We start from the raw sequence: 24,578 nt of genomic DNA on the forward strand, positions 1-24,578 counted from the left end.
CATGTCTAAATTACTGGATGTGCCTTTGCACAAGGACAATATCTTTGGTAGCAAAGCAGAAGAGGTGTTGAAAAAGTTGGAGGAAAAGGCCAAATCTATGCAAACTGTTAAGGACTTTCTGCAAGGTCAGCCTCCTCGTTTTAGTCGACATTACCCTTCTAAGAATTGGACTTTTCCTGACCCTAGTTAACAGAGTCACACTAGGCCTAGGGAGTTACAGGTCTTCTAGGGGACTGACTTCCACCCCTCAAAAGGCTAAGCACTGGCAGGCTTCCTCTTCTAAATCGGGGAGTTCTAAGTAAACTTCCCAAAGCAAGCGTTCCCAATGACTCCAGCCTTCCCCTGCCTGCCTCTGCGGGCCCAGGGTTTCCCTTGCGGGGAAGGTTAGCCATGTTTGCAAATGTCTGGTTCACCATCACAGATGACAAATGGGTGCTCAAAATAGTATCACATGGCTACAAGTTCTCCTTTCACACCTTCCCTGTCCACCAAGGATACCCAGATATCCCCCCCAAATCAAAGGGCAGAAGCAGAAAATCAAGTTTCTCCGTACTAAACCTGTGAGCAATAGAGCCAGTTCCTGCACTACAGATAGGCCAGGGTTTCTACTCAAGGATTTTCCTGGTTCCCAAAAAAGGGGGCACCTGGCACCCTATTCTGGATTTGTCCATTCTAAATACTTTTCTGGTTATTCCCAAATTCAAAATGCTCACTCTTCAGCAGTTGCTGCCAATGCTGGCCAAGGATTCCTGGCTGGTGACTTTGGATCTCAAAGAAGCTTATCAGCACATCCCAATAAGGGAAAGCTGCAGGCAGTTCCTTCGCTTCAGGACGGGGAACAGGCACTTCCAATTCTCTGCACTACCCTTTGGCTTATCTACTGCTCCCAGAGTTTTTAGCAAATGCATGGCTCCAGTCATTGCTTTTTGCAAGCAAAGAAACATTCATATTTACCCTTACTTGGACGATTGTCCTATTCAGGCAAACAATCCAGAGCAACTTCTAAAGGATTTGGACTTTGTAAAGAATGTTCTCGCCTCTTTGGGCTACACCATCAACAAAAAGAAGTCAAAATTGGTACCCACCAGGGAGATTCTGTTCCTGGGAAAGAGCCTGAACACAGCTGCCCAGATGGTATTCCTCCTTCAAGAGAAACAAATGGATCTTTCGAAGCATGACCCAGCTCTCAGCAAGGCAATTCCTGCAAGACCTGGGATTCATGGCTTCATGTATTCTGATGATTCCATATGCCAGACTGTATATGAGGTAAATACAATGGTACCTCAAAAACCTTTGGTGTCAACAGACTCAGGATTTAGACTTGATACTTCCTCTGATTCCCTGCTTGCAGATGGATTTCCTTTGGTGGGCGACAGCCTTTGCATAGAACAAAGGCCTGCCTTTCTGTCCCACCTCCTACCAGACAGACTCTCACCACAGATGCCTCGGACTACGCTTGGGGAGCACATCTAGAGGGCAGATGCATTCAGGGAACTTGGAACTCTCAACAGGTGCATTTGCACATAAATCTGAAAGAACTGATGGCAGTCCAGCAGGCCTTAATGGCTTTCAAACATCTTCTCTCTCCTTGTTCTCTTCTGGTCAGGACAGACAACACTACAATGATGTGGTACATCAACAAACAGGGAGAGACGCACTCTTACCCCCCTGTGCAGGCAAAGCATGATACTGTGGTCCATAGCAGCGTCCATGGGCATTCATCTGATAGCTCCGTTTCTTACGGGAAGGCTCAACACCTTGGAAGACCAGTTGAGCAGGCAGGTCCTGGATCCTCACGAGTTGCAACTAAACAAGACCATCTTCTATCGCATCATTCAGCGTTTGAGCACTCCCCAAGTGGATCTCTTCTCATCTCCAAACAACCACCTTCTTCCAACCTTTTGCACCAGGGATCATCACAACAAAGGTTGGAAAGTGGATGCTCTGTCCTTCCCCTGGACACAGCTTTCGATCTATGCATTCCCTCCTCTGCCTCTGCTTCCCAGAGTGCTGATAAAGATAAGGGATGAAAAACCAAGGGCCATTATCATAGCTCCAGACTGGCCCAGACAACATTGGTATCCTCTACTTCGCAGTCTCTCCCAGTCTCGGCCTTGGCATCTTCCCCTGATACCAGAACTCTTGGTTCAGGAGGGGGGAAGAATTCTGCATCCTCATCTTCAGACTCTGCATTTGGCAGCTTGGCTCATAATTTAAACCTTTCCCAAGAAATGGTTGAGGTCCTTCATGAGGCCAGGAGGCCTAGCACTAGGAAATCTTATGCAGATAAGTGGAAAAGATTGTCCATTTGGATGCAGACTAGAGGGGAAGACCCTTCTCAACCTACTCTTCCTCTTATTCTTGACTATCTGGCAGGCTTGCTTAATGGTGGACTTTCCTTTTCTTCTATTAAAATTCCTGCTTCAGCTATTTCTGCTGATTGTTCCTTTGAGCATCCCATTTTCTCTCAACCCTTGATGAAGCAGTTCCTCAGGGGAGCTAGCAATATAAAGCCTCCCAGAAGGGCACCTACTCCTGCTTGGGATATCAGTTTTGTACTTGAGAAACTTACTCTTCTTTCTTTTGAACCAGCTGCCTCAGCAGACCTGAAGTTTCCCTCCTGGAAAACTGCCCTTCTCTTAGCTATTACTTCAGCTAGAAGAGTTTCTGAGCTGCAGGCCTGAATGGCAGTAGAGCCTTTTATCATCTTCCATGTGGATCGGGTTTCTCTTCAAACTAATCCCTCCTTTATGCCTAAGGTGGTTTCTAGCCTGACTCTTAATCAGTCTATCCACCTGCCTACCTTCTTTTCTAATCCTCAGAATAAAGGGGAAAGGTTACTGCATTCCCTGGATGTGCATAGACAGCTTAGATTTTACCTGGACAGGACTAAATCTTTTCAAAAGTCAGATCAGTTGTTGGTCAGTTTTGCTCCTGGAGCTCAGGGCAAAGCAATTTCAAAACAAACCATTTCTAAGTGGATTGCTCATTGTATTCACTTTTGTTACTTACAGCATGGCAAGGTTCCTCCTCAGAGTATTAGGACCCATTCTACTAGGGCAGCCTCTACCTCAACTGCTTTTTTAAGCAGTGTACCTACTAAGGACATACTGGAAGCAGCTACATGGACGTCTGTCCTCACTTTCACTAAACATTACAATTTACCCTTGTTTTCTAAGTCCAGGGCTGGTTTTGCCACTGCAGTGTTGCAGAGCATCCTTACCAACCCTTATACAGTGGGTGTTCCTCCTCCATTTTGTTTTTTTCAAGGGCTTTGGGAATCAACCCATTTTGTAAGGACTGCAACAGTGAAACACGATAAACATAGTACAGTTGTGTACACTTACCATAAATGTAGATGTTCGAGTGTCTTTACTGTTGCAGTCCTGGTTTCCTGCCTTCCATCCCCCTTTTTTCTTAGGGCACAGACTAGATTTTCTTTTCCTGGTCTAACCTTTTTTTTTTTTTTTTGGGGGGGGGGCTCCTGACAGTTAAGGCAAGAAAAACAGGGGAGATGGCGTCAGCTGCCTTCTTTTGTACCTGACATCAGGCCTAAGCCAAAGGCAGCCGACGTCATATACCAAGGACGTTGGTATTCTGGCCGACTGTGGGCTACCGGGAGCCGGATTACCCATTTTTTTAATGACTGCAACAGTGAATACACTTGAACATCTACATTTATGGTAAGTGTACACAACTGCACTTTCTTTTTTTAATTAATTTCTAGATTTTTAATGCCTCTCCATTGTTTGTCTTAAGTATTGTGGTCTGCTTGGTTATTATATTAGTTTTTACTTTGCCTTTCTTTTATTTTGCAGTTTTAATTTACATTTGACTTTTCAGTCCTAACAGCACATTTATCTGTGATGTGGAACTTTTTTGGGCAGTCTGCAACTTTGGCCCTCCTTGACTTCTTAAATATGTCTTACTATATTTTTATTGTATGCAGGAGGTTTCATTTGCTGAGAAGGTACAGAGGCAATTTCTGTTTTCACCTGCACAGGAGAGTCCTTAAACAGGGTCATAAAGGAGCCTCTGACTAAAACTAGTAAGATTTAAATTAATATAATTTCCCATCTGTGATTTAAACTCGGCCAGTGATGTTGCTTGCCTGATAGTCAGTGGAAATCTGTTCCATGACTTAGGGCAGGGTTTAGCATAATGGCTAAGGTTTTTGCCTCACAGATACAAGGCTTTGTTTGGGGAGCAGTATCTATGAGGACAAAAGTGCAGGTCTCTGAGTCAGAAAAGACTGAGCAAAACACATAAATGTAAAAGAGATGTCTCCTTAAATACTGTCAACGCTCAATCATCTATGGTCCCCTAGACCGTCTGTGCAGACTAGCTATGGTAGCCTAGGATGTAGCTTTTTAGAACATTCTCACTTTGTAAATAACTTATGTTCTGTCTGAACAAATTTGTGTGACAGACAAGCTGAGCAAGACCAGGACAGACCTACACAAATGGAAACTAAATGGAGGAGGGGTGTCTTCCAGGATTTAGTTCAGCTGTGGGAAACACCTCAGATAGAGCTTTCAGTCACAATAGTTAGTTGGCAAATTTCTGCTGTAGGATTTCATGTAGGAAGGCCTGGAAAACTGATGTTCTTTCCTTGGACAGGAATGCTCCTGTATGCCTTTCCATGTAATATCCAGTATTTCTCTCGAGGCTCAAAAAGGCTCTCCAAAGATCATTGTGGTGACTGTTCTGTCCCAAGCAATAGCGGTTCTTCTTTCTATTGGAAATTGCCATGGGCAATTACCACAAGCTTCATCACAGTCTGGACTGACTCACATAAGACAAAGGGGTGTTTGATACATCCTGACCCCCATATAACTGCAGCTATGTCATAAACATACTGGAAAATATTAAGATGCAACCAAACACCCTAATACTGGGGGATTTCAACTACCCTGCCATTAACTGGGAAAACTACTTCCGTACCAACACCTTTGCTCAGTGGTTCTTGGAATTCATAAATTCCAATGCCCTAGAGCAACTAATTCATAGTCCCACCAGGGGTACCAGTATTCTAGACCTGGTCATTAACAACATGGGAGATCGATGCTCCACACCATTGGTCAGATCAAACCATAAGCTAATCACCCTTGACATCTACATCCCACCCCCACCCCCCTTTAAGGAAATCTCCGTAGAAAAACTTCTCCAAAGCCAACTTCATGCTTTTCAAGTCAGAAGTAACAAACTTCATGACACCCATGCAGATGGGAACTGGTAGTTCAACTGCTGAATCCTACACTAAGGTGCTGTGCGAGCACATTCACTCTTGCATGGACCGAGCCATCTCAAATAGAACCAAGACGCTTTCCTCTAAAAAAAAAAAAAAAAAAAAAAAAAAAGGAAGCCAATCTGGTGGTCCCCTGCCATAAACAAGCTGTACAACAGAAGGAAGAAACTGTTGCAGAAAAGAGGAAGAACCCAGGATTCAAAAAAAACCCCTCACTAGCCTCAGTAGTAAGCTGAGATCCCTCATAAAATCTTCCAAAGCTAGTTCTGAAAACAAAATTGCCAAAGATTCCAAAGACAACCACAAGGCATTCTATAGCTATGTCAAGAATCTAAATGGCAATATTCAAATCTGCTCTGACCTACAGCACTAGATATACTGATCCCAAGGATATTGCCAATATCCTGGCAGATAGATTCAGTGCCAGCTTCACCCCCCTCTCACCCCCTAAAGGGTTCATCTCAATACCGAAAGAATGCCAAATACCGGTACTCACGGCCACTCAGGTAAAAACCGCACTCTCCAAAGCCAAGAATACAGCATCCATGGGACCAGACGACATCCCGGGCTGTGTACTTCATGAACTACAAAATGAACTGGCACCTCACCTATGTGTCATGTTTAATCATAGCCTCGCCTCAGGCTTCATGCCCACAGAGTGGTGTACAGCTACAGTCATCCCACTCCACAAGGGGGGGTCCACTTTGGATCCTGGGAACTACCGTCCCATCAGTCTGACGAGCCTGATCTGCAAGGCCGTGGAACATATTATCATGGAACTTATAAACAAAGACATTGGAAACCTTCAAACACTGGACCCCACCCAGTTTGGGTTCGTGAAGGGCTGACCTTGCCTCCTGAACCTGATTGACTTCTTCGAATCAGTCTCCAGAGTCCTGGACGAGGGTAAGATGGTTCACACAGCCTACTTGGACCTCGCCAAGGCTTTCGACACCATCCCCCACTCTGGAATCATAGATAAACCTACTAAGATGGGCATAAATCCCTACGTCACTTGATGGGTTGCAAACTGGCTTACTGACAGAACACACACTGTAAAAGTAGCCCACTCCAAATCCAGCTCCAGACAAGTGACAAGTGGTGTACTGCAGGTTTCTGTCCTGAGACCACTCTTGTTTGGCATCTGCTTCTGTGAAGTACAGGCCAACACTAAGAGACTCTGGCTTACAAAGTTCGCAAATGACTGTAAGCTGGGAGCCATTATTGAATCCCCAAATGATGTGGATATACTACAGAAGGGCCTTACTGAAACAGATGCCTGGTGCCAGAGCCTTTAGCTCAAGCTAAATGCCAAAAAATGTATAGTTGTCCCATTTGGGAAAAACCACATACCTGTGAACTACCACATAGATGGCAGTACACTAAACACCGAAAGTGTGACAAGAGACCTAGGGACACAGGTGTACAGTGGGTCTCAACTTTGATAACCACATAGCCACAACAGGTAGAAAATCCTTCTACGTGGCACACCTCATCTCTAAGGGCTTTTCATCCAGAAAAAAGGAGGTCATTATCCCTCTGTACTCCTCTCTCATTAGACCAGTTATAGAATACAGTGACCCATTTGGTATGTATCTCACAAGACATCTGCAACAACTAGAAAGGCCGCAGAAATACCTCACAAAAAGAATCGCAGGCCTAAAGCAGATGCCTTATGCTTGACCGTCTATAGAAACTCCAGCTGTACTCTTGCATATCGCCTACTCAGAGGCGATCTCTGCCTAACATACTAGGCAATGTCAAACCCAGAGTTGTTGGACATGCTACACTTAAAGAAATCCCAATCCCTCTGAGCCACATGCTCCAGGGATCTTAACCTTGTCATCACGATGAATAGAACATGCTGGAGGGATAGGTTCCTGACCTAGAGACTCCCCATACTCTGGAGTAGGCTGCCCATACATGTCAGGCAGAGCACCTCAATGGCCCTCTTCAAGAGGAACCTTGACGATTGGGTGAGAGATAGGAAATTCACCCTGGGGATCACATCAGTAGCCCCACTGGACAGGGGTCTAGGAAAGTAAATATTTGTGGGACGCAATAGCCAGGGAATCATTGTGGCTAGGCTTGTATAGGCCCTAGGGCCGATAGCCTAGTACCTACCGGTGAACCTATGATGGTCTTGAATACATTTTAGGCATCTGTTTTCTGAGGATGTGAAGTAGGTATTTAAGAAGGCAAGAAAACCTGCTAATAGAAAATCGTATACAAGTAAATGGAAAATATTTTCTTGGTGCCAAGACTAGAACAAGGGTCCTTTCAATGCTAGGTTTTCTTTGGTTCCTCATTATATATGTGGGTTACTGTCCTCTGGCTTGTCTTAATCCTTCATTAAGGTGCATTTGTCAGCCTTTTTAGAATTTCTGCCCATGGATCCCCCTCCTACAATACAGTCTAATTTGAAAATGTTTGGGAAATGGGTATTGTCTACCAAGCCTCATATAAAACAGGTGACTCCTCCTTGGAATCTTAGTTTTGTCTTAGAAAAACTAACTGTTGCTCCATTTGAACCAGTTGATCAGGCTGACTTGAGGTAAGTAACATGGAAGACATTGCTACTAATTGCTCTGCGTTATTCAAGAAGAGTACCTAAATTGCAAGCTCCTATGGTAGGTCAATTTTAACTCATTTTTCAAAAATACAGGGTTTCCTTCATAACTAATACTTCATTTCATGCCTGGAGTGGTATATTAATTTACTTTGTGCCAACTTATTCATCTCCTGATCTTCTTTCCAGAACATAAAAACAAGGTAGAAAGGATACTCTGTGCCTTGTATATTCAGACAACTCTGATATTATCTTGTCAGATCTAACTCTTTTAGAAACTCTGATCCATTAATTGTTTCTTGTGAAGGTAAGATGAAAAGACAATCTCTGTCAAAACAGACCATTTCCAAATGGTCATTTCATGCTGTTACATTTTATTGTACCCACCACAACAAGGGAATTCTAGGTAGGCTCAAGGCTCATTCTGCCAGGGCCTTTGTTTCATCTGTGGCTTTTTGGAAATGTTTGAATGCTAGAAGCATTCTAAAAGTAGCAACTTTGTCCTCTGCGCATACCTTTACAAAGCACTACAAGCTAGATTCCTTCTCCAGGTCTAGGACAGGCTTTGCTTGGACCATTCTCCCTGGGCTCTTGGACCCTCATCTTTTTTTCCTCCTCTCAGTCAGTGTAAGCTGTGGTCTCTGTCCATATAGCAAAGGCTACTGCAACAGTGATCAAAGGAGAAACATAGTACAGCTGTCTAAGTAAGTAAATTGCATAAGAGTAGATGTTTGAATGATCACTATTGCAGTAGCTGCTCTTTCCATTCCCATTATTTTTGTATGTTTTTGTTGTGTTTTATTTTCCTAGCATTGACCTTTTCAGGGCTCTAGCCTCAATCTGTCAGTTGTCATGAAAGCTCTGAAGGGCTTGGCACCCAAGCCACTCTTTTTCTTCAGCTCAGCTCAAGCGGGATAATGGTTTGGGCATGTAGAAGATGCCCTTGAAGCAGTGGAAGCTGGCCAACAACTGTATCCTTATTCTTAGCAGGATATAACCCATATAGCTGAGGCTACTGCATCAGTCATCATTCAGACATCTACTGTTATGGTAAGTCTGCCTGGACAACTGTACTTTACACACAATACCTGCCTCAATTATCCACTCAAACTGCATAACGAATAGCTAGCTATTCGTTGGTGTAGGAAGGGTAGCCTGACTATGGGACAGGTGACTAGCATTCATTGGGTGCTGGTAGGAGCTGGCAGGGGAAGAGGATGGGAATAAGCACCTGCTGCCAGCTTACACATCTTGGGGTGGAGGGAGGCAGTTCTGGTCACCATAAGGAGCATTAGTTGTTAAACACAGTTGAGTTCAAGCCTATCTAGCCTTCACTGTTCAGGTACAGACTGACTGTAAGCCAAGGGGAGCCTGCTTTACCCTCTGAAAACAGCAGTAGTGGAGGTCCAAAGAGCTGACTGGGTATAACACAGTCTGAAGAATCTGCAGACTAGCCCATTTCAGTGGAAGAGGTTAGGCCATCTCATAAGTCCAGCAAACTGGCCCACTTCCTAACGTCTAACTCATGCTGGGGAATAAAGATCCAGTTGGGATTCCCAGGCAGGAACAAATGGGCCATAGGACTCTTGCTCTTCCTGAGAATACTTGGCTCCTGTTGGTGGGTATGAATGAGCCAACTGAGTACTCTCTAGAGTAGTGAATAGGGCAAGGTTCTGCGAGGAGCAAAAAAATAAATCAATAAAATAAAAGCTACAAAACTTAGGGCTAACCATTGTGGAAAATTTTCTAGCCCATTGGTAACTATTTTAACTTTTTAATGTTACTGCCATTTGTCAGTAATCTACAAATAAACGGATTTACTGACCCAGGATTTACTGACAGCACCCTAGACAATTTACTTTCAACTAACGACATGGGGGTGGGGAAACTGAGCAGGGGAGATGGTAGTGAGTGGTCAGTACCAGCCTGTCCATCCTGGGGGTGGAAGGGGGAGACAGCTGGGCTGTCTGGATTGATGTGTAGCATTCGCAGCAAGGAGTCCAGCATGCCCACACTACAGAGGATGCTCAACTTGTAGTGAGTATGCATCTCCCGAGGGCAGCTGTTGGGGGTGTGTATAACACAGACTGAAGACTCTACAGACTGGCCCATTTCCTAACACGTGACTTTCACTTCTACTGGGGAACAAATGGGCTTGAAGGCTGTCACCCTAGTGGAGGAGCAAGTGGATCAGTGCGGTGCAGGAGGAGGAGCCATTGGTTCAGTCTTGTGGACAAAATAAAAGCACACGCATTATATTTTTAAATTCCTGTTACATAAATTTCTTTTCCATGCTCTGTGAACATTGCAGTGTTTGAGACTGTGCAAGCTTAGTACCCCCCTGAGTCTTGGGGAAATGCTAAAAATCCAAGTTAAGCAATGTAGGCATGGTATGGTAGCAGTAAACAAAGATGGGAGTTGTGTTAGGACTTATTCTCTGCTGGTGTGAACAATTGACCTTGTGAACTTTGCCTCAGGATTAGATTTGGTCATTCAGGAGGAAGCCCCAGCATAACTCCCACTCTTTGTTGTATAGCTTTAAAACACAAATAAGTTCTCACTCCTCTAACTTTTCTGTGCTCTAGTTCATTTCTCCATTGAGCTAGTGCCTGTCTGTCTTTTTTTTCTCTTGATTCAGCTTTCCTGATTGGCAGCATGGAGTTGGCTGCTTTGTTGTAGCTGAAACAGAAACCTTCCATCACAGTGTGTGTTATCCATCCTAGGAGGTTACCTTCTGCAGTTACTGGAAGTCCTTTCTGCATGCGAACTTGGTTTCCAAGACAGTATATCTTTGGCTGTAAGTTTGCTTTTTTTGGCACTCCCAGGACCTTTCTCAGTGGCTAGACTACAGACACTCAGTCGGCCTATTCTTTCTGGGATAAATAAGCCAGTACTGAGCTAAGGCAGAGACCAGTGGCCCATTCATTCCCACCCAGGAATCAAAATCAGCTCTTCATTCCTATACCTCTCAACTGTCCAGATTTTGGCATTATATTTTTGGTCTGTTCCTTATAAAATTTGTGGTTTTCTGGCAACTCATTTGGGGTTGAAGTCAATAAATAATAACAAACATTTGAGTTTCACATTTCATGTCCTTCAGAAAATGCATGCTGATGCAAAACCTAGTATTCTAGCAACCTGATAAATTTATAAGAACAATATTTATAAGCTGTCCCTATTTTTGGACCTTTGTTCCTCCACTCTTTTAGGCTTTGTCCAGATTTCATGTGCTAAGAGGTCGAGAGGTATGTGGACCTTTCCTCAGCTAGAGTTGGGCAGTAGGGAACAGGCCAGCCCACTGGTCCTGAGGAGGTGAACTATTTTCTCCCATTTTTAATCACCCATTTCCTTTATCAGCTATGCCAGTCATGTTGTTGCATTCCTCAGAAGGGAAGCTTACTTCCACTTGCTGCATTCCATTCATTTTTATTGATGCTAACCCCTATAACCGCATAGACAAGTCTGTTTCAGTTTCCACATAGTGCTGTCAGTAGGTGCCACCCTCTGTGGTGAGACAAGCCGCCTGTCCCCCCCCCCCCCCGAACCAGGATGGGCGAGCTGTAAGGAAATCTTACAAATATCTGAGCAGCTAATCAAACTAGGGTTGCTTGTGACACACAAGTTAGGTCTTCATCCCTCTAAGACCTGGAACTGGCTGCTGTAGGTAAAATGTGTGAGATTGAAGTTTTTAGAGACAGACAGAAGATCATGCTGGGTTCCTGAAGTAAGGTTTCCTAAAGAGAACAAGCCTAAAATAAGTAATTTTACGTAAAACATCCTACCAATCCAAAAGTATGTGTGTGTGTGTGTATGTATATAAATATATATATATATATATATATATATATATATATATATGTATATATATGTATGTATATATATATATGTATATATATATATATATATATATATATATATATATATATATATATATATATATATATATATATATATATATATATATATATATATATATATATATGTATATATATATATGTATATATATATATGTATATATATATATATATATATATATATATATATATATATATATATATACTTGTACCTCTCAACTGTCCAGATTTTCTCAGGATGTCCAGATTTTCCTCATAAAATTTGTGGTTTTCTAGATTTGTGTGACAACTTGGTGAGGAATGAATTCACTAAATGACAGACAATTGAGTTTCAGACTTCATATTCTTTAGAAGATGCATGGTAACACAAAAGGTTTTATTCTAGCAACTTTCTAAGTTTATAAGAGCAATATTTAAAATGCATCCCTATTTTGGAGGCTTTGTCCCCTTTATTTTTGGCTTTGTCCAGATTTTTTTGTGCTAAGAGGTTGACAGATATTGTAGTGCAATTTCACAGTGATTATGGAAATCTGACATGGTGTGAAGGAAACTGCACACTCTAAACTTTATTTCTGGAAAGGTAATTGCACCTCTGACTTGCCGAAATGGTCTACACTTTGTATCCCAGTACGACTTTAGAAGTTGCTGGACCTCAGACCTAGCCACATCAATTCTAGTCATCTGTGGATTGAATTATTCCTCATTGGTTCAAGCAGCTAAGAGTAAGTTAATCTTTTCATAAAATTGTTCTTACTTTAAACTTATTCAGCTCAGAATAGAAGTACACCTGTCAGAAATCAATAAACAATTGTGTTATACATTTAACTGACAAAGATAAAGGCTTTTTGCAGCTTATTTCTGAAAACCTGAATAAGACCCGCTTTAACTGATTTTTACTTTTGATGGAATTATTATGTGGGTGTTGGGTGGGACTTTTTTTAAAGCAGTCATTCCTGTTTTTCTGTTTACTTGTCTAACTCATGTTTGTACTGCTTTCTTTTCCAAGATGGGGTGAAACGTTTGATTTGTCAAAACATCCACAGGTAAGTAATAGTAGCCTTTCTTCAGATGGCCTGTAAATTATTTACGTTATAATCTTTTGTACCTGAAAAAGGTAATTTGTGATTAGTATACTACCCTAGTAAACAAATGTAAAATTAAGTAAAAGTTCCGTTATGTATGCATTTGTAAGAATACATTTGCCAGTGTCTACAAAACCACTAAAATCGCTTATTTTTGCATATTTCCCATTGCTACTTTATATAGTCTCAATATTTCTATGTTAAATATGTCTTTTTCAATTGTATGTTCCACCCACAGATAAGGATAGAAAGACATTGTTTAGTAAGGAGCAGTGTGTTATTCCACCAGCATTAGTAGGATGGCTTTCCAACTTTGCAACTTTATGTGGCAGGTTGTTTTAAAGGACTGTGCTTTGATCAGCATTAGGACCAACTTGGCACACTTTTACAAATTGGCATCTATTGGGATCTCCCAGCCACCATCAATATCTGAAGTCATTGTAGATGTTGACTGTCACTTCTTTGCCCCTCCAGTACTTTGCTCTTTTCACAGAACTTGGCTTTTGAACTTGGTTCAATTATGACTGTTGTAGTGTCCCAAGCACGCCAAGTATTGACATTTCTGCAGAGGGTTCAACAAAGCTACAGGTAAAAATAAAAGAAAATCACACCAGGATTATTCCTGGTCAGAATGTTGGTGAAGATTGTGGCAAACACTTTCTAGATGTGGAGAGCTCTTCAAAGTTTCATCGCAGTAAGCCTAGGAGATAGTGAGAGCAGAATTAGTTACTCAGGTCAGGAAAGGCTTTACATAAAAGAGATGCTGATAAGACTACACAATATAAAAGAACAAGAAAGGACCAAATAGCCCCACCCATTTTTCTTGTACATAGGGCATGTCTTTAGGGGAGTAGGGTCCCAAATGAAGAGATGATAAAATCATCAAAAAAGGGAGAGTAGTATTGCTGGAACTGACTTTATCCTCAAGTCTTGATAAGTACTTTCATATGGTGGACACATAGACCTATGAAACCAGCACCGGCAAAAAACACACATAAATACACTAAAACATACTCGGAGGCTCTAAATAAAAATCTGCAAAAGCAACAGAGACCTCCAAAGCAGACATCCAAGCAACCCCCCCCCCCCCGACACAAACCATGAAACACATACTTCACAAAACCAGTGTGCCATGCAATCACAGCCCTTAATGCAAAATAACATACCCAACACACTAGTAATAGGTGACTCTATAGTCAGGCACACTGACGTCCCACTCACTAGGCTGAACAAGGAGAAGGTTACTGTTAGCTGCTTGTCGGGTGCCATGATCCGCCACATAACACAAGCACTCAGGTCACTCCAGAACAAGTACAAATATGACTTTGTTATTGTCCATGTTGGTGTGAATGACCTGAGCCGTACCTCCCTGGACTACATGAAAAGAGACATGAAGGAGCTCTCTGATCACATACCCCAGGCCGGTATGACCCTGACCCTGAGTAGCATCCTGTCCTCACCAAGAATGATACCATGGTATAGAGAAAAAAATTATCAACTTCAACAATTGGCTAAGCTTCTGGGGTCATTCAAAGGGGATCCAGTGTCTGTCAGCCTGGAATGAAATGCTCAACAAGCGACGCTGCTTCACTAGAGATGGCTTACACCTGTCACCCTTAGGCTTTCACAATAGGGTTTTCATCCAGGTCGAAAGAGGTCATTGGGCCCCTCTACGCATCACTCATCATCAGACCCATCATAGAGTACAATGCCCTATTTTGATGTACCTTACAAGACACCTGCAACAACTGGAAAGACCACAGAAGTACCTCACCAAGAGGATCACTGGCCTCAAGCAGATGCCCTATGCAGCTCGACTGAAGAAACTCCAGCTGTATTTAGTTGCATACCACCTACTCAGAGGTGATCTCTGCCTGACATACAAGGCAATGTCCAACCCAGAATTGATGGACATGCTCCACCTAAAGAAAACCTTATCCGCTCGAGCCACACGCTGCAGGGATCTAAACCTCACCACAACAATAAATAGGATGTGCTGGAGGGATAGATTCCTGTCCCAGAGACTTCCCTTGCTCTGGAACAAGATTCCAATCTACATTAGACAGAGCTCCTCGCTAACCCTCAAAGTTTACCCCAGGGATTACTTCAGTGGCTGTGCTGGACAGAGGCACAGGGAACTAATCTAAGGGGGCGGCGAAAGCCAACACATTCCGGCTAGGCTTATAAATGCCTTCGGGCAGATAGCCTAGTACCTACCTATGAACCTATGACTGTGTTTTCACAAATCCTAACCAAAATGACACTGATATGTAGACTGTATTTTATATAGCATATATCTTGGACAGATGTAGGTTGAAAAAATAAAAAAGACAGCTGGGTGCATAATACCAGGGATAAAAAAGTGCCCAGGTCTGGTATGTGTAGAAGGAAGTAGTAACCCACAAAAAAAAAAAAAGTGACAGGCTAAAAAAGCGCCATAAAGATGATAGAGTGGACTGTTGAGGATAAGGGAAAAATTATGTATTGTTGCTATTATGAGAGAAGCCCAGAATTTCCTGATAGAAAATATTCAAAAAGATTAAGAGAGAAATAAGAGGAAAGAAAAATACTTGCACAAGAAAAACTGTCAAAAGCTTCAACTGCAAATGTGTGTTCATTAATACAACAGAGCCATTAAAAAACATTCCGTAGACCAAGAAGTTTTGGTCTGCTTGGAAAAACAAGTGACAGAAGTGCAAAATAGAAAGACAACTTAGAAATTTGTGAAAGGTATAAAAAAAGAGACATGGATATGGGTAAGAAAAAGAGATCTGATTAGCTTGCAATATTTATGCAAAGGAGAAAGCCAAACTAATTAATACAAACAAGCAGCTCCAAATATATTTGAAGAGAAATACAGACAAAGGCACCCTGTTATGGAAAAGTTTCACCACACAAAAAATAAGATAACAAAGGGGGAACGTAGAATAGAAGGTTGGTAAAGCAGAAGTTCAACAAATAGAGGCTGAAATTATGGAATACCTGCAAAGTGAAGGGTTTAGTGTAGAAAATCTAACAAGTTATGTCACAGCATGAACAGTGAGTCCCCAAATTCAGGAGAATCAAATGGAGTGGGAGAGATATCTGAAGTAGTAGTATGGAGATGGGGAAAATGAGATCTAATATGGTGCAAAGGAGAAAGCAAAACTAATTCATACAAAAATGCAGTGTCAAAGATATTTGAAGAGAAAAACAGACAAAGGCATCTGGATATAGAAAATTTTACAATACAAAAAATAAGAAAACATAGGGGGGAGTAGAAAAGAGGATTAGTAATGCAGAAGTTAAAGAAATAGAAACTGAAGTTATGGATTACCTGTAAAATGAAGGATTTAGTGTAGATAATCCAACTCAAGTAAGTCACTGCATGGTGGAATAATGATTCCCCAAGACAAACTGGTGGAATGAGGAGTATCTGATCTGTTGCCACATGAAGATGCTCTGGAGCCTTCAGTAGGAAACCAGTACATAAGTTCAGTTGGAGTTGCACAGCAAGTGAAGGAGCAGGAAATAGTGGCATCTCTGGCGCATTCAGTTTTTGTGGAGTGACAGGCCATTGAGTTCCCATATGAAAGAGCAATAGATGATATAGGATTCACCTGAAGAAAATGTCACAGGAAGATGTTCTAGAACTTTCTGTACAATGCCTGCAGGAAACAAAGAGCAAAGAATATGCCCTCAGTTTAAAAGAAAATGATCTAAGGAAGACTTGCTTGATTTAACAGAGGTAGATAGACATATTAACATTGAAGAAAGAAATAGATTACAGAAAGTAAATAAGACCCAAAAGGTTAGAAGTCTGATAAAACAGATGCAAACAGTAATGAAGACTATTAACAGAAATTCATGTGATATAACAGAAGTAAACAGGATATATTACTGTGCAGTTAAATTAATAACAGATAAAGTCTGACCCGAAAAATGCAGAGCAATAGGGAAAATTAAGGGAAGAGAATAAATGTCATTGTGGAAGCACTGAGTAGAGAAAACTATAAAGCAATTAGGACAAGAAGTGTCACTGTTACAAGAGTATAGAAGAGGGAACAGATCAACAAACATACTTAGAAAAATAGATGTGATGAAAGCAATGTTTAGTATCAGAAAAGACCAGGATCTATTGTATAGTATTGCAAATAATAAACTAAAGATATCAGCACAAGCAGAAAAACTTAGAAGATATGCAGCCAGACATACAGGAGAAGTACAAAGTAAGCAATTCATTGATAACCGAAAAAAGTCGTACGGAGAATTGGAAAACAAAGCAAAAAGAATAGAAAGTCCACCAAAAAAAAGAAGAAATAGACATATTTTGGAGACATTGTTATGAAGACACTGTGTAATGAAGATGTCAAATGGATAGAAGAAGTAAAAGAAAAAGTAAGAAGTTCAGATGTACAGGATATGAAGTGGGATGAAGTCACAGCCAGAGAACTTGGCATAAAATTAAGAAAAGCTACTAAATGGAAAACCCCAGGCCCAGATGTGGTACCTTACCTCTAGCTAAAAGTATTAACATCTTTAGGTGAAGATTTAGCCTTGAGTAAGAACTACTTGTATGCATCCTGAACAGACACTAACTCGGTTTAGAACATTAAAAACAATACTCCTATAAGCCATCGTAAAAAGTATAGACCAGTAACTGACAATGTACAAACTATATACTGGAATTGATGCCAATGGAGTTTGTAGTCATTTAGAAGCAAACTCAATTATGGAGATGGAACAAAAGGGTAATAAAGTAGTCATATGGAACAAAGGATGATTTGTCACTAAATAAAGTCATAATGGAGAATTTGAAAAGGATAATAATCCAAATATGGCATGGATAGATTACAAAACAGCATATAACAGCATCCCACATTCATGGAGTGTTTAAGATGCATTCTATATTGATCAATTACATTACAGTGATGACGAAACCGTGGCAAACCACTTTGAAATTAAGCCACAACAAAGGGCACAATATTATTCCAGGGGTATAAATTCAAAGGGGATATTCCAGGGTGATGCTTTGTTACCATTCCTGTTTTGTCTTCCCCTTACCCCAGTAAGCCGTCAACTTGACAGATTAAGTCTTTATTATAATTTGGCTCCCATAAAACATCCAGATGTAAACACTTCTCATCTTTCTTTTTTTTTTTTTTGTGGATGACTTAAAACTATGTAGTTAATCAAATGAAGAGTTGAAAGCACAATTGCAGTGGTTAAAACTTTGTTGGATGATATAAGAAAATGTCATTTGGTTTTGATAAATGTGCAAAAGTAGCATTTAAAGCAGAAAAGCTGCAGCACCAAGAAAATATCAGTCTGGGACAGGAATGTGATATAAAGGAACTTGAGCAGGAAGGAATGTATAAATATTTGGGAATTGATGAGAGACCGGTAATAAAACATTAACAAATGCCAATAAAACTCATCAAGGAATACTTCAGAAGACTAAAACTAATATTGAAAACAGCCCTGACATCTAGGAACAAAATCCAAATTGTAAGCCAATTTGCTCTTCCTGTTTTCACTTGTAGTTTTGGTGTGATTGACTGGTCCCAAAAGGTATTGAATCAGCTAGACAGAAAACAAGAAACTACTAACTGGTTCTCAGACAGAGAAGCTGATGCATGGAATAGACTACCAAATTACAGTAAAGCAAGTACCAGTTTAGATATTTATAAGAACAGCCTGGACACTTATGGGAATAAGTGTTTTGGTGTTTTGGTATTTTGGCAAGCTAGAAGGGCATTTGTGCCTGTGCTTGAAATATTTGTATGTATGTAAAAATGCTTCACATTTATTAAATGATATATAAAAATCAGTGTGTAGCAAAATTATATATCCCTCATTCTGAAGGAGGTGTAGGCCTCCTCAAAATTAAATTACATTATAGATCTGCAATCATGGGACTGCATGCATATCTGCTGACCTCGCCAGATCTAAGCACAGTGAAAGTTTTAAAATATGAGAAGTCTAAGATGACTTCACTGCTTATTTTAGCAGAAACATATCACTGTCAAGTGGGAATGGAAATCAAACCAGAAGTAGACAAAAATCAGGCAGCAACTGAATGTGCCAAAAAACAAAAGAAAAAATATAAGGAGAAGGATCAGCTGCTCAGATGAGAAGGCAAGAAATGTGAAAAAGGCATAAATATCATGGTAAGTACAGAAAACTCCTGAAACAAGCACAACCTTGATGAGTGGATGGGAAACCATAAATTTGTCCCTGGGGTTATGCCCGTGTCTCTCATTGACAGGGATGACAGGTACTGACTGCGGTTTCTTTTTGGGGATAAACACCTGGCTAGGCTTATAATGGCCCTAGGGCCATTAGCCTAGTAACCTCCTATGATCATGTTGATCAGGATGTGAGGCAGAAGTTGTTAAGGAGAGATGAATTTAAACCAAAAGCTGAAAGGTTAATATTGGCGGCTCAGGATAGTTGACTCTGTACATTGTTTTGCAAAGTTCATTTAACATGTGGGAGAAACAAACAAATGCAGGTCTAGTAAAACAGAACTGGAATCAATCGCAGGTCTTGTTGCTGGGTGTGATACACTAATGGCAGAGGGCCTGTGTACTGAAAGGCATAATAATGTGACAAGACTGTTGCATTAGGGATTGTGCAAAAACATTACAATATTGAAGTAGCTGAGAAGCAATGGAAAATTGAGCCACAAAGCGTTATAGAGAATGATGCAGTTTATATCACATGGGATCATCCATTACCAACAGTTCAGAAAGTAGATGCAAGATATAATAATCCATGAAAGTAAGACAGAAGTAACATTGATCACTGGAATTGCTGCAACCAATGATTATAGTATCTTATGTACAGAGACCCACAGAGTCATAAAATACCAGGAGTTGCAGGCAGAAATGAGAGCAATGTGGAGGAAAGATATCCAGATAGTTCCAGTAGTAGTATCAATTTCTCATAAAAAAAAAAAAAAAAAATTAGTCATATTTAGATATGCTACCAATACATGGAACTCCATATGAATTACAAAAGGAGTCAGTTCTGGGCACATTGCAGGTGCTGCGAAGATCAATTTTGGCTTACATCGAAGACTTGAAACAGTACTAATTTCATGAACTTTAATCACACACTGACTTGAGAATGGGGTCCATTCCTGTCATAGTATTAGAAACCCAAAAGACTTGGAGAAGTTAATCCAGGAGTAACAGGTGGTCCTCACTGCTATCAGTACTGTGTTTCCACTTGTTTTCTCAGTGTGACATCAAAGCCATATCCGTTGTCAGATTCAGTGCACTGGTTTAAAGTAATTTCATCATGGATTTATGCCTTTAACCTTTGCCAGGAACTTAACAGGTCTCCATTTTTTTTTCTTTTTATTTGTACTGGTCTGTGGGGTTTTCCTAAAGTCAACACTTGCCCAAGCACACTGGTAAAATCATTTCTTCTGTAGGGTTAGAGCCAGACATCCTTGGATAGGGTGAAATCACTGCAGCTCAAGCCTTATCATCCCAGTTGTTTCTCCAGGAGACAAGATTGGGTGGTAGGGAGCAGTCAGTTTCCCAATACAGTGGACTTCCTTTACTCTCATCCCTGCAGGTGGCTTGCAAACTCCAGAATTGCTGCAACTCAGGAAACAGCATGCTGTGCCCATGCAGCACAGTTCTAGTGTAGTGTTGGTATACTAGGCTCCTTCTTTGGGCAATTCACACACCCTTGATAAGGTGTCACAAGTGCAGTGAGCTGGATTGTCTTCCTTTCCCCCAGGATGGGCAAGATGACTTTGGCCACTAAACCATCTTTACTGGCTAACCCCTTCAGCTCCTTTGCCATTAACTGAACATGAATCAACTGTGCCATAGTCTTGAGGTCATCCTTCTGAATGTCACAGGACTGGTGTAGATTTCCATGTTTTATATCAATGCTGGGGACCGATATCAGGTTTGCAGTCTACCTCCAGTGCAATGTACGAAGTCTTGTACCATCTTCACTTGTGTGCTATTCCCCCCAACTCCATTCTGATTTGTTTTGGTGCCTTACACTTGTCATGCTTTTCTTCCAAACGTAGTTGCCTACATACAGATGTAAGATAGTTCAGTAATACTGCATGAAGATTGATGCAGCAAGTTCGTTCATGTTAGTTGAAAAGCCATACTTCTAGAAAATTAAGGTGGAACGGAACTTTTTCCTTACAAACTCAGCAAAACCCAGGGTCTTTGTTTTTTTTTTTCTTTTCTTTATGAATTGGCAAAACCTGAGGGGCTACGTCACTTATAGCTTCATAGGTAAGTACTAGGCTATCTGCCCAAGGGCATTTATAAGCCTAGCCAGTGTGTGTCGGCTTTCGCCACCCCCATTGATTAATTAACTGAGCCTCTGTCAAGCAGAGCCAATGAAGTGATCCCAGGGGTGTATTTTCTGTTACCCATCCACTCGTCAAGGCTTCTCTTGAAGAGTGTTAGTGAGGGGCTCTGCCTAATGTAGTTAGGAATTTTGTTCCAAAGCATGGGGAGTCTCTGTGACAGGAATCTATCCCTCCAGCATGTTCTATTTATTGTTGTGGCGAGGTTTAGCTCACTAGAGCACGTGGCTCGCAGTGACTTGGATTTCTTTAGGTGGAGCATGTCCATCAATTTTGAGTTGGACATGGCTTTGTAAGTCAGGCAGAGATCACCTCTGAGTAAGCGATACGTCACTAAGTACAGCCGGAGTTTTTTCAGTCGGGCTGAATAGGACATATGTTTGAGGCCAGTAATCCTCTTGGTGAGGTGCTTTTGTGGTCTTTCCAGCTGTTGAAGTGTCTTGTGAGGTACATCTCAAATGGGGCATTGTACTCTATGATGGGTCTGATGAGTGACGAGTAGAGGGGCATTATAACCTCTTGTAGTCAATTCTTTTGTAATTACCTTACAAAGCTGCAGCTACAAAATTGATCTTCCTGGACAAAGCACAACAGTTGCAAACTAGTCATCACACTTGAGTGTTGATCAGTAGAGTTTTGTGCAGAAGCTTATCTCCGCCATTATATCACTTGGGAGGAATGTGAGGTGCTTTTACCCATACAGAAAAAGATGTTTCATGATTTGTTACCAAAACTACAAATTTGCTTTGGAGGACTACATTTTTGTGAAGAACTGTGTAGTCTTAGGGGCTGATGTAATGGTGAAAGTGTTTACCTTATAGATGCAATGTACAGGGTTTGATTCACACCTTTGAAGGAAAAATGGCTAGGCTTAAAATGGTCCTCAAAGGCAGGCAGCCTAGTATTTAACTATGAACCTATAAAAAGAACAGATGCCCCCAAGTTAAGCTAGTTTCTATTCAGAAATGACAGACAAGTATGCAGATATCCTTAAGAGGTCATTTTAAGTTAGATTCACCCTTACTACTGGACATTTTTTTCAAGAACCTCCCAGGTGGGCACACCTGTACATCTTTATGCCTATCCCACAAAGGCTGACTACTTTCAGTGCCACAAAAGAATAAAATCCTTTGCCCAAGAATTTTATGCTTAACCTGACCATTTTAAAAGCTGCCTTATGACCTACAGAATAAGTTTAATCTATGATAGTTCAAACCTCACACAGAAACTTCAGAACTGTGAACCAGCTGAGGAAATGTATTGTCCTCTGTTTGGTAAAGATGTAGCTGATGTTATTTTACACACATATGGTTAACTTGCAGTATTCTTTATCCTACTTTTGAAAGAGCTGGATTGTCTGTTTGCCTTGCAGTAAATGCTTTCATTCCTCCAGACAGCAAGTGGCCTGTCTTCATCAGGGGTGGTTTCTACATGGCCACTGTTGCTTATGTGTTGCAATGGCAAGCATAACTTCAGGATCCATTAGTGCACATTGTTGACATTTATCAAATTAGTAGAGAACATGTAATATGGCCTTTTCCTCTGCCCCTTCCACTGGCATTTGCTATAGATACAAAAATGATGAGTAGATTAAAATGTAGAGCAAGAGTGCGATAAAATCCTCATGGCTCTGAGTGTTTGGTATCATCACTGTGACATTTCTTTGGGGGAAACTAGTGGTGTCGGTAATGTCTTTGATGCCTGCAGCTGTCTTCACATCAGAAGCAAAAGCAACATAAAGGTGGGTCAGCATTTTTGCCATTGGCACTTTTGAGATGCAGGTACTCTGTGATTGTCATTGCACTGAAGATCCTTTTATGTGCTTTTGTTACCATTTTTACACCCACTGTTCAGTCATCTACACCTCCCCCATTAGTGGTTGGAGGAAGCTGTTTTCTCATCTTGATAAGTGATGCCGTATCACTAAAAGCAAGAGGGTCTAGGGATTATTGAAAGATGTTGATCCTAACAGCTTAGTCATCCCCAGCTATGTCCCTATCTGACATTCAATTTTCAGAAACTGGCAGCAAGAAGAGTACAGTATTTACTGTAGTGTATACTAATCCATTTTGTCCTTCAGAATCTTTACGACAGTTGCTTGCTGTATTGGGCAGCTTCACAGTGTATTTGAAGAGTTTGAATGCTATGGAATGCTTCTTTACCATAAGGTTGTGCATAAGCCAGACAGAGCCATGCCCATATCTGATCCCCTGCTTTATCCTTCGTAAGTTACACTAAACACAACACACACAGGTTCTTATTTTCATTGCAGAAGTGAAAGCTTCATCCCTCAATTATGAATTTGAGTTCTCAGAAGTGAGAGGTTAAGACAAGTCTGTTGTCTCTCTTTAGTTCTTAGTGTGAAACATTCTTCCCAGTAATCTTGGTCAGAAATACTAACATCTTGTGTGTGTGTTTATCCACAGGTTGCCGATTCCTGTTCTGTATGCACCCTCTGCCTTCTCACTTAGGGATTCTTAAAATATTACTTGTTGCACTGCCTTTATAGCTACCCCAGTGAATTACTTTCTCATAAAGTTAAAAAAATAAATAAAAAAGAATAAGCAGAATCTCCCTGTTCACTTCAACTAATTACTTTTTTCACGGTCACATTAGTGAAGCTAGCTTGAATTCTCAGCACTTGATATATGGCAAAAAATGAAACAAAGCTACTTATAGGATGCCACATGTTTATTACTTACAGTAAGCTTTTGTCCAGACAATAAGAATGAAAAAGTTTTCCAAGTTTAAATAATGTCCATTAAAATTATATGATACATTCTACAAATTGTAACAAATTACACTATGCTTTTATTTTAAAAATGTTAAAGGTAAAATATGATAAATATTAATAAATTGCGTACTAGTAAATGAATATGATACACAGTAATACAATAAGGTTATTTAAAAATACGTGTACAACAATAATAAAACTGTTCAATAAAATAACGCAGCAACTGTTCATCTTAGTCTTGTTTTAAGTTTGGTCGTAATGCTGGTGTGCACATAAAACCTTTTTGGAACATTACATCCTAATAAGTGATGCTTATTGTAATTCTTTTTATCTTGCAGTATATTTAAAGTGTTGTATCGCAAGTGTTTTTTTTTTTTTAAAGTTTGTGCACCCAAGGCATGTGGTGCCTCCATTATTGTCCTGTTTTGTCCTCTTGTAGGTACCCATCTTGCAGCGCCTAGTTTAAAGTTAAAAAAAAATGATATTTCCTTATGGAACATCACTGAAAAGTCCACTGAACTTTACCCTTTGTGATGTCAACATAGGATGTGCATGTGAGTGTATCCATAGACTTTAATTGGATACACTACAGTGCATGCGCAGGTCCCTATCCATGAAAGTAAGTGGACACGCACCCCATTCAATCCCTCACCTGACATTGGGAGGGAATACATAAAATTGTGTGGCCATAGGAATCTTGCACATAGTTTTGGTAAAATGGGGTGGAAAATAAGTTGTGGCATTTTAGTTACAGACTGCCAT

At 40.8% G+C, this 24,578-nt stretch overlaps 1 protein-coding gene across 2 annotated transcripts in view; it reads left to right on the forward strand.

Annotated features, from left to right (window-relative positions):
• Nucleotides 1–24,578, forward strand: part of ZBTB8OS (zinc finger and BTB domain containing 8 opposite strand) — a 368,696-nt gene that overhangs the window by 324,580 nt on the left and 19,538 nt on the right. For both annotated transcript variants that reach the window (XM_044059941.1, XM_044059942.1), the window contains one exon: nucleotides 12,678–12,714. In XM_044059941.1, coding sequence (XP_043915876.1) covers nucleotides 12,678–12,714 — 37 coding nt within the window. The remainder of the gene's footprint in view (nucleotides 1–12,677; nucleotides 12,715–24,578) is intronic.

This window comes from Protopterus annectens, chromosome 1.part2, assembly GCF_019279795.1.
Source record: "Protopterus annectens isolate FY-2018-M chromosome 1.part2, PAN1.0, whole genome shotgun sequence".
Taxonomy (NCBI): Eukaryota; Metazoa; Chordata; order Ceratodontiformes; family Protopteridae; genus Protopterus; species Protopterus annectens.